The sequence below is a fragment of the Bos indicus genome, chromosome 23 (genome assembly GCF_029378745.1).
Source record: "Bos indicus isolate NIAB-ARS_2022 breed Sahiwal x Tharparkar chromosome 23, NIAB-ARS_B.indTharparkar_mat_pri_1.0, whole genome shotgun sequence".
NCBI classification, from domain to species: Eukaryota; Metazoa; Chordata; class Mammalia; order Artiodactyla; family Bovidae; genus Bos; species Bos indicus.
Window position 1 is genome coordinate 30,763,385 of NC_091782.1, and position 11,988 is coordinate 30,775,372.

The 11,988-nt window shown below is 46.9% G+C and overlaps 1 protein-coding gene across 1 annotated transcript; it reads left to right on the top strand.

Moving 5' to 3' along the window:
- The first annotated feature begins 1,079 nt into the window (after positions 1-1,079).
- On the top strand, positions 1,080-10,920 carry TRIM10 (tripartite motif containing 10). The gene is made up of 7 exons (XM_070778262.1): positions 1,080-2,011; positions 3,808-3,903; positions 4,409-4,639; positions 5,375-5,397; positions 5,733-5,848; positions 7,017-7,049; positions 8,793-10,920. The coding sequence occupies exons 1-7, from the start codon at positions 1,583-1,585 to the stop codon at positions 9,332-9,334; spliced, it is 1,470 nt and encodes a 489-aa protein (XP_070634363.1). The 5' UTR covers positions 1,080-1,582; the 3' UTR covers positions 9,335-10,920.
- Positions 10,921-11,988: the final 1,068 nt, after the last annotated feature.

The window sequence follows — 11,988 nt, forward strand, 5'->3', positions numbered from 1 at the left end:
TGTCCTCTCGGGCTTCAAAATCACTGTGGATGGTGACTGCAGCCTTGACATCAGAAGATGACTGCTTCTTGGCAGGAACGTGATGACAAACCTAGTCAGTGTGTTGAAAAGCAGAGGCATTACTCTGCAGACAAAGGTCTGTATAGTCAAAGCTGCGGTCTTTCCAGTGGTCATGTACAGTTGTGAGAGTTGGACCGTAATAAAGGCAGAACGCCAAAGAATTGATGCCTTTCAACTGTGGTGCTAGACAAGACTCCTTTAAGTCCCTTGGACAGCAAGGAGATCAAACCAGTCAATCTTAACGGAGATCAACCCTGAATACTCACTGAAAGAACTGATACTGAAGCGGAAGCTCTAGTATTTTGGTCATCTGACGTGAACAGGCGACTCATTAGAAAAGTCCCTAGTGCTGGGAAAGATTGAGGGCAGAAGGAGAAGAAGGTGTCAGAGGATGAGATGGCTGGCCGGCATCACTGATGCAATGAACATGAACTTGGGCAAACTCTAGGAGACGGTGAAGGACAGGGAGGTCTGGCATGCTGCAGTCTAAGAGTCAGAGTGACGAAACAACAACAATAATTAGTTTCACTTATTAAAAAATATGGCTACTGGAACTTAAAATTGCGTATGTGGCTCACATGGTATTTCTGTTGGACAGCATGGCTCTGAGACTTACAAATCTGAGTGAAAATTATGGCCTCTCATCTCCCTTTCTGTGTGCCTTGAGCAAGCTAAGTAAACTGGCTGAGCTCAGCTAATATCGTAACAGCACTGACGTCACAGAGCAGACTGGAGAAATAAATAAGATGGCGTGTTTAAACCGCTTATGTCAGTATGAGGAATATGGTTATCGTAAATAAACTCTGGCTGGTGTTATTTTTCTTTCTCCTCCCCCACGCAGAGTACATTCCAACCCCTTGCGCAGCCAAAGGCAGGCCGGTTGGAGCATCACTGGTGAAGTTGCTTGTGCCCTGATCCACCGCCCCCGCCCCGGGCACAACACCCTTATCTGAGTCCCCACACTCCCCTGGGTTGGCTGATACCTTCAATCTCCCTGGAGACAGCTGGTCATACTGCAGGGAGGCTGGGTGGCATCACTGCTCTGTGACCCAGTCTCCCTCCTGCTCCCAAAAGAACAGTCTCTTCTACCCATGGGTGGTTAAGATACTTCTACCGTGAGCGTCTCTGGATGGACGGGACGAGGCAGCAACCTGCTGGTCATGGGCACCAACTCAGACAGTAACTGAGGTCATCTCTGGGAGGCTGTCACCCCTTCTTCTTCCCCTCCTCTGCTATTTCTCTGTTTCTGCCACTGGAGGTGTGTGTCTGTTCCTTTGGGAGGGGGAAAGCAGAACCCTGGCTGCCAGGCGTGCAAGTGGGTGCCTTGCTCTTGTGTGCAAGTGCAGGTGTGTATGTGTGTGACCATGAGGCTGTCACTGGGTATGTAGGATGCCCCTGTGTCTGGCCGTGTGTGCATGTGGGTGTGTGAGTGAGCGCTGTGCGTCCTCATTCTTCTCCCAGCCCTGCCCCCAAGCCGAGCAGAGAAGGTGACCTTGAAGAGATCACAAGCAGCAGCAGCACCATGGCCTCAGCTGCTTCCGTGACCAGCCTTGCAGATGAAGTCAACTGCCCCGTCTGCCAAGGGACCCTCAGAGAACCGGTCACCATCGACTGTGGCCACAACTTCTGCCGAGTGTGCCTCACCCGCTACCTGGAGATCACCAGCCCGGACCCCGAGGAGCCCCCGACCTGCCCACTCTGCAAGGAGCCTTTCCGCCCAGGGAACTTCCGGCCCAACTGGCAGCTGGCCAACGTGGTGGAGAACATCGAGCGTCTCAAGCTGGTGTCCCAGATGGACTTAGACGAGGAGGATGTCTGCCCAGAGCACGGGGAGAAGGTCTACTTCTTCTGCGAGGACGATGAGATGCAGCTGTGCGTGGTGTGCCGGGAGGCCTGGGAGCACCGCGCCCACACTGTGCGCTTCCTGGAGGATGCAGCGGGGCCCTACCGGGTACGAAGGGGAAACTGCGGGCTTTCCGGGGGTGTGTCTCAAATGGGACTAGACTGAAAGAAGCAGAGCGGAGGGGTGGATAATTTGGGCCACTCTCTATTTTATCATCAGCCAGGCAATAGACCCAGGTATGCAAGATCATGTGTTTGTGTTTTAAGTATGTCCTATATTGTTTCCTTATGGCCAACACAGAATAGTAGCTCAACAAATACCTGTTGAGTGAATGAGTCACCAAAACACGAGCATGTGTGTCTGGGCCCCGGATCAGTCAGGTGTGTCTGAGGATGTCTGGGTTTGCACTTGAGGAAGTGATTGCATAGTGTGTATTAGTATTAATGTTTGCACGTTTCCTAGTGGGTATAGTGTGTTTGGGGGGATCTGACAATTTGAGTGTGTATGTGTAACTGAGTGCTCATGTTTGTGAGTAAATGAGTGTTTACATATATGCAGGTTGGGTAGATACATATAGTGTGTAATTTTCTCCGTCATTAAATGAGTGTATGCTGCTTTTAGTTGTTTATGCATCTTGTTTTATTACAAGTAGGTGTCTGTGTTCATGTGTCAGCTAGTTAATTAGCATGTATTGGTAAGAGTTCTAAATATATTTTGCAGTGTATTTTTATGGCCATTTATATGTGTATAACTGTTCCTAACTCTTCTCTAAAGCAAGAAATTTTTTGTTTGTTTGTTTTGGGAGGGTGTTTTGACCACATTATGTGGCCTGTGGGATCTTATTAATAGTTCACCAACCAGGGATCGAACCTGTGCCCCCTGCAGTGGAAGTACAAAGTCTTAACTGCTGGACCACCAGGGAAGTCCCCAAGAGCAAGCAGTTTTTAAAACAAATCATTGATTATTTTTTGCATCATCCATGTTTCTTGTTCCCTCCAGATCGTACTCAGAAAGTTGATTCCATTCATAACAGAAGTTGTTCGGAGGTATTCCTTTTGGGAGATGTTAAAAAGTTAGGATAATTTCAAAGAAGGGCATATCAAATTCAGGACAGACCCTAGATACCATTTATTAAAGGCAAAATAATTTAGAGTGTGTTTAGCCTGATGACAGGGCTTCCCCGGTGGCTCAGCAGTAAACAATCTGCCTGAATGCAGGAGACACAGGAGATGAGGGTTCAATCCCAGAGTTGGGAAGATCCCCTGGAGGAGGGCATGGCAACCTACTCCAGTATTCTTGCCTGGAGAATCCCATGTACTGAGGACCCTGGAGGGCTACCGTCTGTTAATTTGCAAAGAGTCAGACAAGACTGAAACGACTAAGCACATTCACACAGCTTGATAACAGGAAGGCTCAGGTGGGAACATGGAATCATAGCCTATAATGGCACAGATTAAAGGGGGAAAGCCCTGATCAAAATTCTTGGAGAGCCAAACAAGAGGAAAAAGACCCAAAGAGAGTCAGCTGTTAAGGACAATAACAGCCCAAGCTTTGTCAGCTGAGACCCAACTCCTTCCGTTGGGTCACTCTATTCCAGGAGACAGAGATGACACTTCTTAACAAATCATTGTTTCCATCTTAAATATTTTTTAAAAATTAATTGAAGTATAGTTGATTTATAGCTTTGTATTAGTGTCTAGTATACAGCAAAGTGATTCATATTTTTTTCAGATTCTTTTCCATTATAATTTATTTCAAGGTATTGAATTTGGTTCCCTGTGCTGTACAGTAGGTCCTTGTTGTTTATCTGTTTTACATATGGTAGCTTGTATCTGCTAATCCCAAACTTCTAATTTATCCCTCCCCCACCTCCATCTTAGATATTTTATGCCCCTTCTTTCCAGGAACAAATACAAAAGTGTCTTGAATGTCTAAGAAAAGAGAGAGAGGAGATTCAAGAAATTCAGTCAAGGGAAAATCGAAGGATACAAGTCCTCCTGGTGGGTCATCATCCCTTCCTTAGCCCTCTTGCCTTCCTCTGGCTCCAGTGCCTATCTGAAATCAAGGAAACATCACATATAGTGGCTTTGAAGTCCTTCTGAGTTTGAATCCTGAAACAAATTAGCTCTGTGACCTCAAACAGCTCTCTATGCTCAGTTTATTTTTCTGTGAAATGAAGATTAAAAATTGTCACTATCTCACTGAATTTCTGTAACGACTGTCCCTTAGTGACACGCACGTTGTGTGCACTTGGTAAACGGCAGGAAGTTGGGTGTCCTCACCCCTTCCTTATATCTCCTCCCGGAAGTGGCAGGGCAGGTGGAAAGGAAACCAAGTCTGTCCGGGGACCTGGAGACTAGGGGGCTCTGACTTTACCACCAAACCTTGGAAGATGTGGATCTGGGCCAGGAGGGAGACGGGAGTGAATCAAAGAAAAAGAAGGAAAAGGAAGGGGAAAAAGAGGAGGAATAACTTCCTGGCCTCTTTCTTCTCCTGCCCTCTCAGACTCAGGTGGCCACCAAGAAACAAAAGGTGATTTCTGAGTTTGCACATCTGAGCCAGTTCCTGGAAGAGCAGCAGAACATCCTATTAGACCAGCTGGAGAAGCTGGATGAGGACATCCTGAAGCATCGGGATGAGTTTGATGTCCTGGTCACTGGGGAGATTGGCCGGTTCAACACCCTCATTGAGGAACTGGAGGAGAAGAAGGAGAGGCCGGCGAGGGAGCTCCTGACGGTGAGAGCTGAGCCCCGCCCCACCCACCGTGCTGGACTAGGCTTTGTGGCATCTTTAGCACCTGAGCCATCTCTTCTTCACTCACAGATCTGTGTACCCCAAGTGAAAGATGGGTCACAGGACCACAAGTTCTGAATTCTAAGAATCCTTGCTTCCCCTAGAGCTCCCAGGTCACTTTGCTCTGATTGTGGTCTCTTCATCCTACCATCCATTCAGATAGGGAAGATGCTTTATTTATCTCACAAATACTTTATTTATTTGTGAGGATCCCACAGTAAAATGCAAGTGAAAGTAGCACTTTGAAAAGCATCAGGCACTAAGCAAACAAATGTCAGGTGCTGTTTTCAAGGCAAACCATTCTCTGTGTCACCACCCCCCAGTCAGGAAGTTCTTTCTAGTCTATTTCACTTTGTCTTGCTGGAGGAGAGATACTGGGGTCCCAGTATGGCATCACAAAGGCAGCATGACTTAGGGGGACACACTTGGGACTGAGAAGCAGGTGACCTTGGGATGGGACTTGTCTTTGCCTCTGAGGGCCAGGTCACTTCACTGTCTGCGTCTTATAAAATAAAGGAGTTGGGCTCCAAGATCCCTGAAGCCTCATAAACCCTAAAATGCTGTGACTCCATGGATCTGGTGTCCTTTTCTATCTAGGGCTGAGAATACAGTATTTTTGTCTTTTCTTGTGGGAAGGAGAAGTGGAAACCAAGTCTCTGCTTTCTCTCTTTTTCCTAGGATATCAGAAGCACTCTAATAAGGTAAGTTTGTCTCTTCTTTCCCCACATACATAAACAAACAGGCACTACACGCCTGGTTATTGCCAAACAAACATACGTTCTCACATTACAGATAAAACTCACATGTAAACTTTCACATCCTCAATTGCATTTCCACGTATAACCATAGGTACACACCCAGCATGGCACTGCCCGAGAGTGGGCAGTGAGGAGAGGAAGGGGGTCCATCCTAGAGGAATGATGTCTGCCCATGGGGACTAGCACCTCCAAGCTCAGTTAGAAGAAGATGACCAACTGAGTCTGGGGGCATCGCTAAGGAGGATAAATCCCAGACCCCGCCATTTCTGTGCCCCTAGATGTGAAACCAGGAGGTGCCGGAAACCAGTGGCTATATCTCCGGAGCTGGGCCAGAGGATTCGGGACTTCCCCCAGCAAGCCTTCCCGCTGCAGAGGGAGATGAAGATGTTTCTGGGTAAGAGGACCCCATGGAGCACAGGTGGCCATGAAGCCTGGGCTTACGAGTGGCCTCCATGCCCTGCTTCCCTACGCTTGTGTGACCTTTGACAAGGCTCAAGCCTTTCCAGTGCCTTGTTTTCCTTATTTGCCAATCTTTATAAAATCTGCTTTCAGAATAATGTGACAAGGAAGTGAGATAAGAAAGCTGAAGCTTTCCAGAAAAATTTAACTATTTTGAAAAATAATGAAACCGATCTAACCACTTGTCATGAAGTGACATGTAAGATAATGATTAACAAAATTAGTCACTGTCAATAATTTTAAAAAGCCATAGGGGCATTTGTGATATATAATGAGTTTTTTTTGTAATTGTTAATTAATAGCCACTGAGAGTATTTTTCTGTGCCCTGTGGTAGCTGACTTCCCTTCCTCCTTTCCCTGGCTTTCCCCCATCCTCCACCCCATTAGGCTGGTTCTCAGAGTTGAACTGCCCATGTGGGGACCATGACCCCCTTTTCTGAGACAGGGAGTGGTGATAGGTGAGGGAATGGAGGGTTTGAAATGAGAGTCAGAAAAGTGGCTTGCTGCCAACACCTCCCCCTCGTCCCACATGACATCATGTATGATGCCACCTAGTTCTAAATGACCTGCCCACAAAAAAAGTCACCTTAGAAGAGTTTTCCCCTAAGTCCACTTCCTGCAAGTAAGTGGCCTAGCAGAGAAGGAAATTTTACTCTCGTCAAAGGCTGACCTTTGACTCTCCCCTAAATTATTTCCAAGCAGAATGAGAAACAAATTAACCCGTTTATCTGTTCATTAAGTAGATGTTTCTTGAGCATTTACTATGTCCTGGGTTCTGTGGGAGGCATTGAACGTAAACATGGTCTCTGCCTGCTCAGAGCTAGACAGTGAGGCTCAAAACGAAGTCCCAGCCTGCATCAGCATGCCCTGGGAACTTGCCAGAAATGCAAATCTCGGCCCCACCCTGGGCCACTTGAATCAAAAACAAGTGCTCCGGGGGCTCTGATTCAAGTTCAAGTTCAGAACCACTGGTCTAGAGGGTTCCACCTGCTATTCTTCTCTTTGTCCCTTCCCTTCCTGGGGCCTCAGTTTCCTCATCGGTAAATGTTCTGTGGTTTTGTAAGACTAATGAAATTGCATCTTGTTTTACTTCCTCTTTACAGAAAAACTCAGCTTTGAGTTGGATTATGAGCCAGGTAAGTTGCCTCTGTCAGTATGGGAGGGAGTGAGGAATCTAAAGTTGAAAAGGACGGATAATTTTGCCGGGTTCCACACTGGAAAATGTACTAGTCAAATACATATATATCATACATATATATATATATATATATATATAATATATATATATAAATAAATGTACACACACACATAATGTCACACATGGCAGTGATATATGTCACTGCCTTTATAAGGACTGCCTGAGAACCATGAAGAAGGAAAATGCACACACTCATACCACGTACCTGACAGGCAGTTCAGGTTCTGATCTGCACTTGACAAGATAGAAAGATTAAATGAGCCTGGGCCAAGGTCTATCGGGAAGGGCTTCCTGGATGAGGGGAACTTTGATCTGGATTTAGAATAACATTCTTAGAATTGTCAGGACCCCCCCCCCCCCCACTCTCTCTTGGGTGTTGTTTCATGGATGATAGGCGTGCAACCTGTGGGCAGGAAAGGAATAAATTCTGGACCCCTCTCAAGGCCATTGTTCCTAGTCTATCAGCCAAAGACACTGGGAAGTCGTGGGGTTCTTGGAAGCGACTCTAATTCATGGACATATCAGAATTCATGTATTTGTCTCAACTTATGGATACTAAAAGTAGCACTATGCAGAAATCTGCAGAAGTTTTGATGTCAAAAAGTGGCCCTCAGACAGCCTGATTGTAGATTCCTGAGGCAGAATGAATACCCCGTGGGTGAGTCAGGGAGCCTTACAGGAGCGAAGAAGACTGAGTATATGAGTCATATTGCACCCAGGGAGTGATCATGAAGTTTGGACTGGGAGTGGGGGGATGTCCCCGCCCTCTGAGATACAGGAGGGATAGGACGTGATGTGTCAGCAGAGGAAATGAGAGCAGGCACACACAGCTCTGGGCGTCAGCCAGTTTGCAGGCGGCAGAAGTGCTTTTCAGGGGACTGCAGAGAACCAGATGAGAGCCTGCATGTCCAAACTAACACACTAACCAACTGACTAATGCTGTGGTCAACATAGACAGCATATTAAAAAGCAGGGACATTACTTTATCAACAAAGGTCTGTCTAGTCAAAGCTGTGGTTTTTCCAGTGGTCATGTATGGATGTGAGAGTTGGACTATCAAGAAAGCTATGTTGGAGAAGACTCTTGAGAGTCCCTTGGACTGCAAGGAAATCCAACCAGTCAATCCTAAAGGAAATCAGTCCTGGATATTCATTGGAAGGACTGATGCTGAAGCTGAAGCTCCAGTACTTTGGCCATCTGATGCAAAGAACTGACTCATTGGAAAAGTCAGCATCAGTACAACCCTGATGCTGGGAAAGATTGAGGGCAGGAGGAAAAGGGGACAACAGAGGATGAGATGGTTGGATGGCATCACTGACGCGATGGACATGAGTTTGAGTTGGCTCTGGAAGTTGGTTATGGACAGGGAAGCCTGGCATGCTGCACTCCATGGAGTCGCAGAAAAGAGTCGGACACAACTGAGCGACTGAACTGGACACATCCTCTGAAGCAGGTGTTAACAGGTTCAGGAATCATTTACGGATTGTGCTAAAATGCAGATTCCGTCTCAGGTGGTCTGGGGTGGAGCTTGAGAGTGTCACTAGCAAGTTCCCAGGAGATACCCATGCTTCCTGTGTTGTTGGGAGTAATGCTAATGTGAATTCCAAGGGGAGTGGTTAGACCTTTCTTGAAGGTGATAGTGTGTCTGCTGACATGTGCATCCCTTTTGTTTTCCCCACAGCGCACATCTCTCTAGACCCCCGGACTTCCCACCCCAAGCTCCTGCTGTCCGAGGACTACCAGCAGGCTCGTTTCTCCTACAAGTGGCAGAAGTCGCCAGACAACCCCCAGCGTTTTGACCGGGCCACCTGTGTCCTGGCCCATGGTGGCTTCACAGGGGGGAGACACACGTGGGTGGTGAGTGTGGACTTGGCTCACGGGGGCAGCTGCACCCTAGGCGTGGTCAGTAAGGACATCCGCCGGAAGGGGGAGCTTCGGATGCGGCCAGAGGAGGGGGTGTGGGCGGTGAGGCTGGCTTGGGGCTTCGTCTCAGCCCTGAGCTCCTTCCCCACCCGACTGACCCTGGAGGAGCAGCCCCAGCAGGTGCGGGTGTCCATCGACTACGAGGTGGGCTGGGTGACCTTTGCCAACGCCGTCACCCAGGAACCCATTTACACCTTCACTGCGTCCTTCACCCAGAAAGTCTTTCCTTTCTTTGGGCTCTGGGGCCGAGGGTCCAGGTTCTCCCTGAGCTCCCAAGAGGGTGCAGCTACCCTGTCCTAAGCACAGGGCTCAAAGAGGGGACCTAAGGACTTGACCCTGGCTGGGTCACCTGAGATTTGAAATGACTGCTTTAGATGATGTGATAAGAGTCGGGACTTTGGAGAGGGACAAGGTGGGATGAACTTCAGTCTGCCGATCAAGCCCTTTCCTCAATGCCGGGTGGATGGGACTCAGACTACTGTTAGCCCTCCTCACCACCATCTCCACCAGGCACAGAAGCACTGTGTAAGATGAAGGAATACTGGATTTGAGCAAGGAAGACTTGGGTTCTAGACTCAGCCTTGCAATGAATTATACGATCTTAAACTAGGCATCTCACCTCTTTTCATCTTGTTTTCTCCCCTAAAATATTAGAGTTCACCTACTCATATCCTTAGGAAATATTTGTTGTGTGCTAATTATGAGCCAAGCAGTATGGTAGCCACTGGTGACATGAAAGGGAAAAGAAAAAAACGAACAAATAATAAAACCCCCACAAAACTTGTCCTGTATCTGAAGGAGGTCATGAGAAGAGACAGTGACCTAAGGAGGAAATGAGAGCACAGTGTTGTGATGGGAGTCTGATCTGGGCACTAGAACAGCCCAGAGGAAGGGTATAACCCATTAGGAGGCAGGAGGTGAGTCAGGGATGGCTTTCTAGAAAGGGGAGTCTAAAAGATGGGTATAGTGGTCCAGTGGTTAAGACTCCATGCTTCCAATGCAGGGGGTGTGGGCTTGATCCCTGGTCAGCAAACTAAGATCCCACATGCCTCAGAGTGTGGACAAAAATAAATAAAGAAATAAAACCAAAAGATGATTATAGTGAATGAGGAAAAAAGGGGAAAAAGCATCTTAGGGAGAAGGTGTGGCAGAGAAATGGATGGATGATCTGTGACCCATGGGATACTGGGTCATTTGCACTGTCTTCATGAGCTGATTGCTCATGACACCCACCCCTGACACCACTCAATGCCTTCTTCTGGCTGCGATGAAAATGCAGGGCCTTGGTAGGAAGGGGTCAGGGAAGTTGTGGACATAAGCCACAACCTGAGGTCCACACTCATCCTCTGGAAAATCAGGAAAATCCTGTTCTTGATCTGTTGATCACCATCTGACATTGAGAAATGAGACGAAAGGAATAAGATGGTGAACAGGAATGAGTCCCAAATAGCTCAGCTGTGGGAGCAGAGATAGCACTGTAATAAGGTTTGTACTGGGGAAGGAATCTCAGACAGAGGCAGGGGGTGAATTGCCCAAATGGAGTTACAGAGGGGGACCTGTGACTTGTAGCCCAAAGCACTGGGACTGCTCCAGGGCTGGATAAGAAGTGTCATCTGGGGGACTGGGCAGAAGAAGGGAGAGAATCAGGAATTTGTAAAGATGTGTGGTTTTGGGTAGAGACCTTGTAGGGGAGCAGGTTGTATTGGCAGAAGTTGTGGCTGCACATGGTGTGAAGAAGCTGTGTTCATGACTCCAGAAGCCACCCTGCCTGGTGCTGGTTCAGGGATAAGAACTAACACGTGGCTGCCTTGAGTTTGTAAGATGATTTCTGTCATTCCAAGGAAGTTTAAATCCTATGTACAATAAAAGCATTGTCTTATATTTTATTTTTAGTTCTTGGTGGTGTGTCATTTATTCTGCTTAAATAACCTTTCACTTTAATACTGTCTCTGTTGAATCTGCTCAGACATAAAGTAAAACGTTCTATCATCTCCCCATTGCAGCCTCTGGGAGGAGCAAACCATCCAGGTGCAAACTCTAAGGGGAGATAGGCATAGTGTCTTGAGGCCCAGACTTAGAAGTCACCCCAAAAGTTCTGTTATTTACCCTCTTCTTTTTTTCCTCTTTTGGCCAAAAGGCTTATAAGATCTTGGTTCTCCAACTGGGGATTGAACCCAGGCCCATGGCAGTGAAGCTGGCATCCTAACCACAGGACTTCCAGGGAATTCCCTGTTGTTTATCCCCAGTTTAGTGGTGGTTTAGTCACTAAGTTATGTTCTACTCTCGCAACCGCCTGGGCTGTAACCTGCCAGGCTCTTCTGTCCCTGGGATTCTCCAGGCAAGATTACTGGAGTAGGTTGCCATTCCTTCTCCAAGGGATCTTCCTGACCCAGGAATTGAACCCAGGTCTCCTGCATTGCAGGCAGATTCTTTATGGGCTGAACTATGAGGGAAGCCCTCAGTTTAGCAAGTAGAAAACATGGGGAGATCAGGAGTGAGGAATTGGAAAATGAAGGTACAATTGCTTTTCCTGGGAATGTTCAGTATTTCATGTAAAATGTGTAGTCAAAAAAAAAAAAATAGAAAAAGAAAAAGGCACATGTAAGTCCTTATATAATGGTAAAACACACCCCAAGTCCCCAGACCTGGGATTCCACCAAAAAGTGGATTGTCTTTTTCTGTTTATTTTTCACTGGTTTTAGTTGTGTTTTTAAAAATGACGATTAGCCTCTAGGGTAAATGTGTATGAAGATCCCAGCCTAAACAAGATAGCATTGTAAAGCAATTATCCTCCAATTAAAAAAAATGTATATATATTTAAAGAATACATTAGAACTTAAAGAGAGATCTTGGCCTGTTGAAGGACTTTACATGTATTATGTCACTTAATCTTAGTGACCCTGCCAGGTAGCTCCCATTATTATCTACATTTTAAAGTTAAAAATGCTGAGGTC

Bases quoted from the DNA above. Each gene is read 5' to 3' on its own strand.
- TRIM10 (XM_070778262.1), top strand. From the start codon at position 1,583: ATGGCCTCAGCTGCTTCCGTGACCAGCCTTGCAGATGAAGTCAACTGC. The intron at 2,012-3,807 runs GTACGAAGGGGA...CCTTCTTTCCAG, and splicing joins ATGCAGCGGGGCCCTACCGG to GAACAAATACAAAAGTGTCT. The intron at 7,050-8,792 runs GTAAGTTGCCTC...TTTTCCCCACAG, and splicing joins TGAGTTGGATTATGAGCCAG to CGCACATCTCTCTAGACCCC.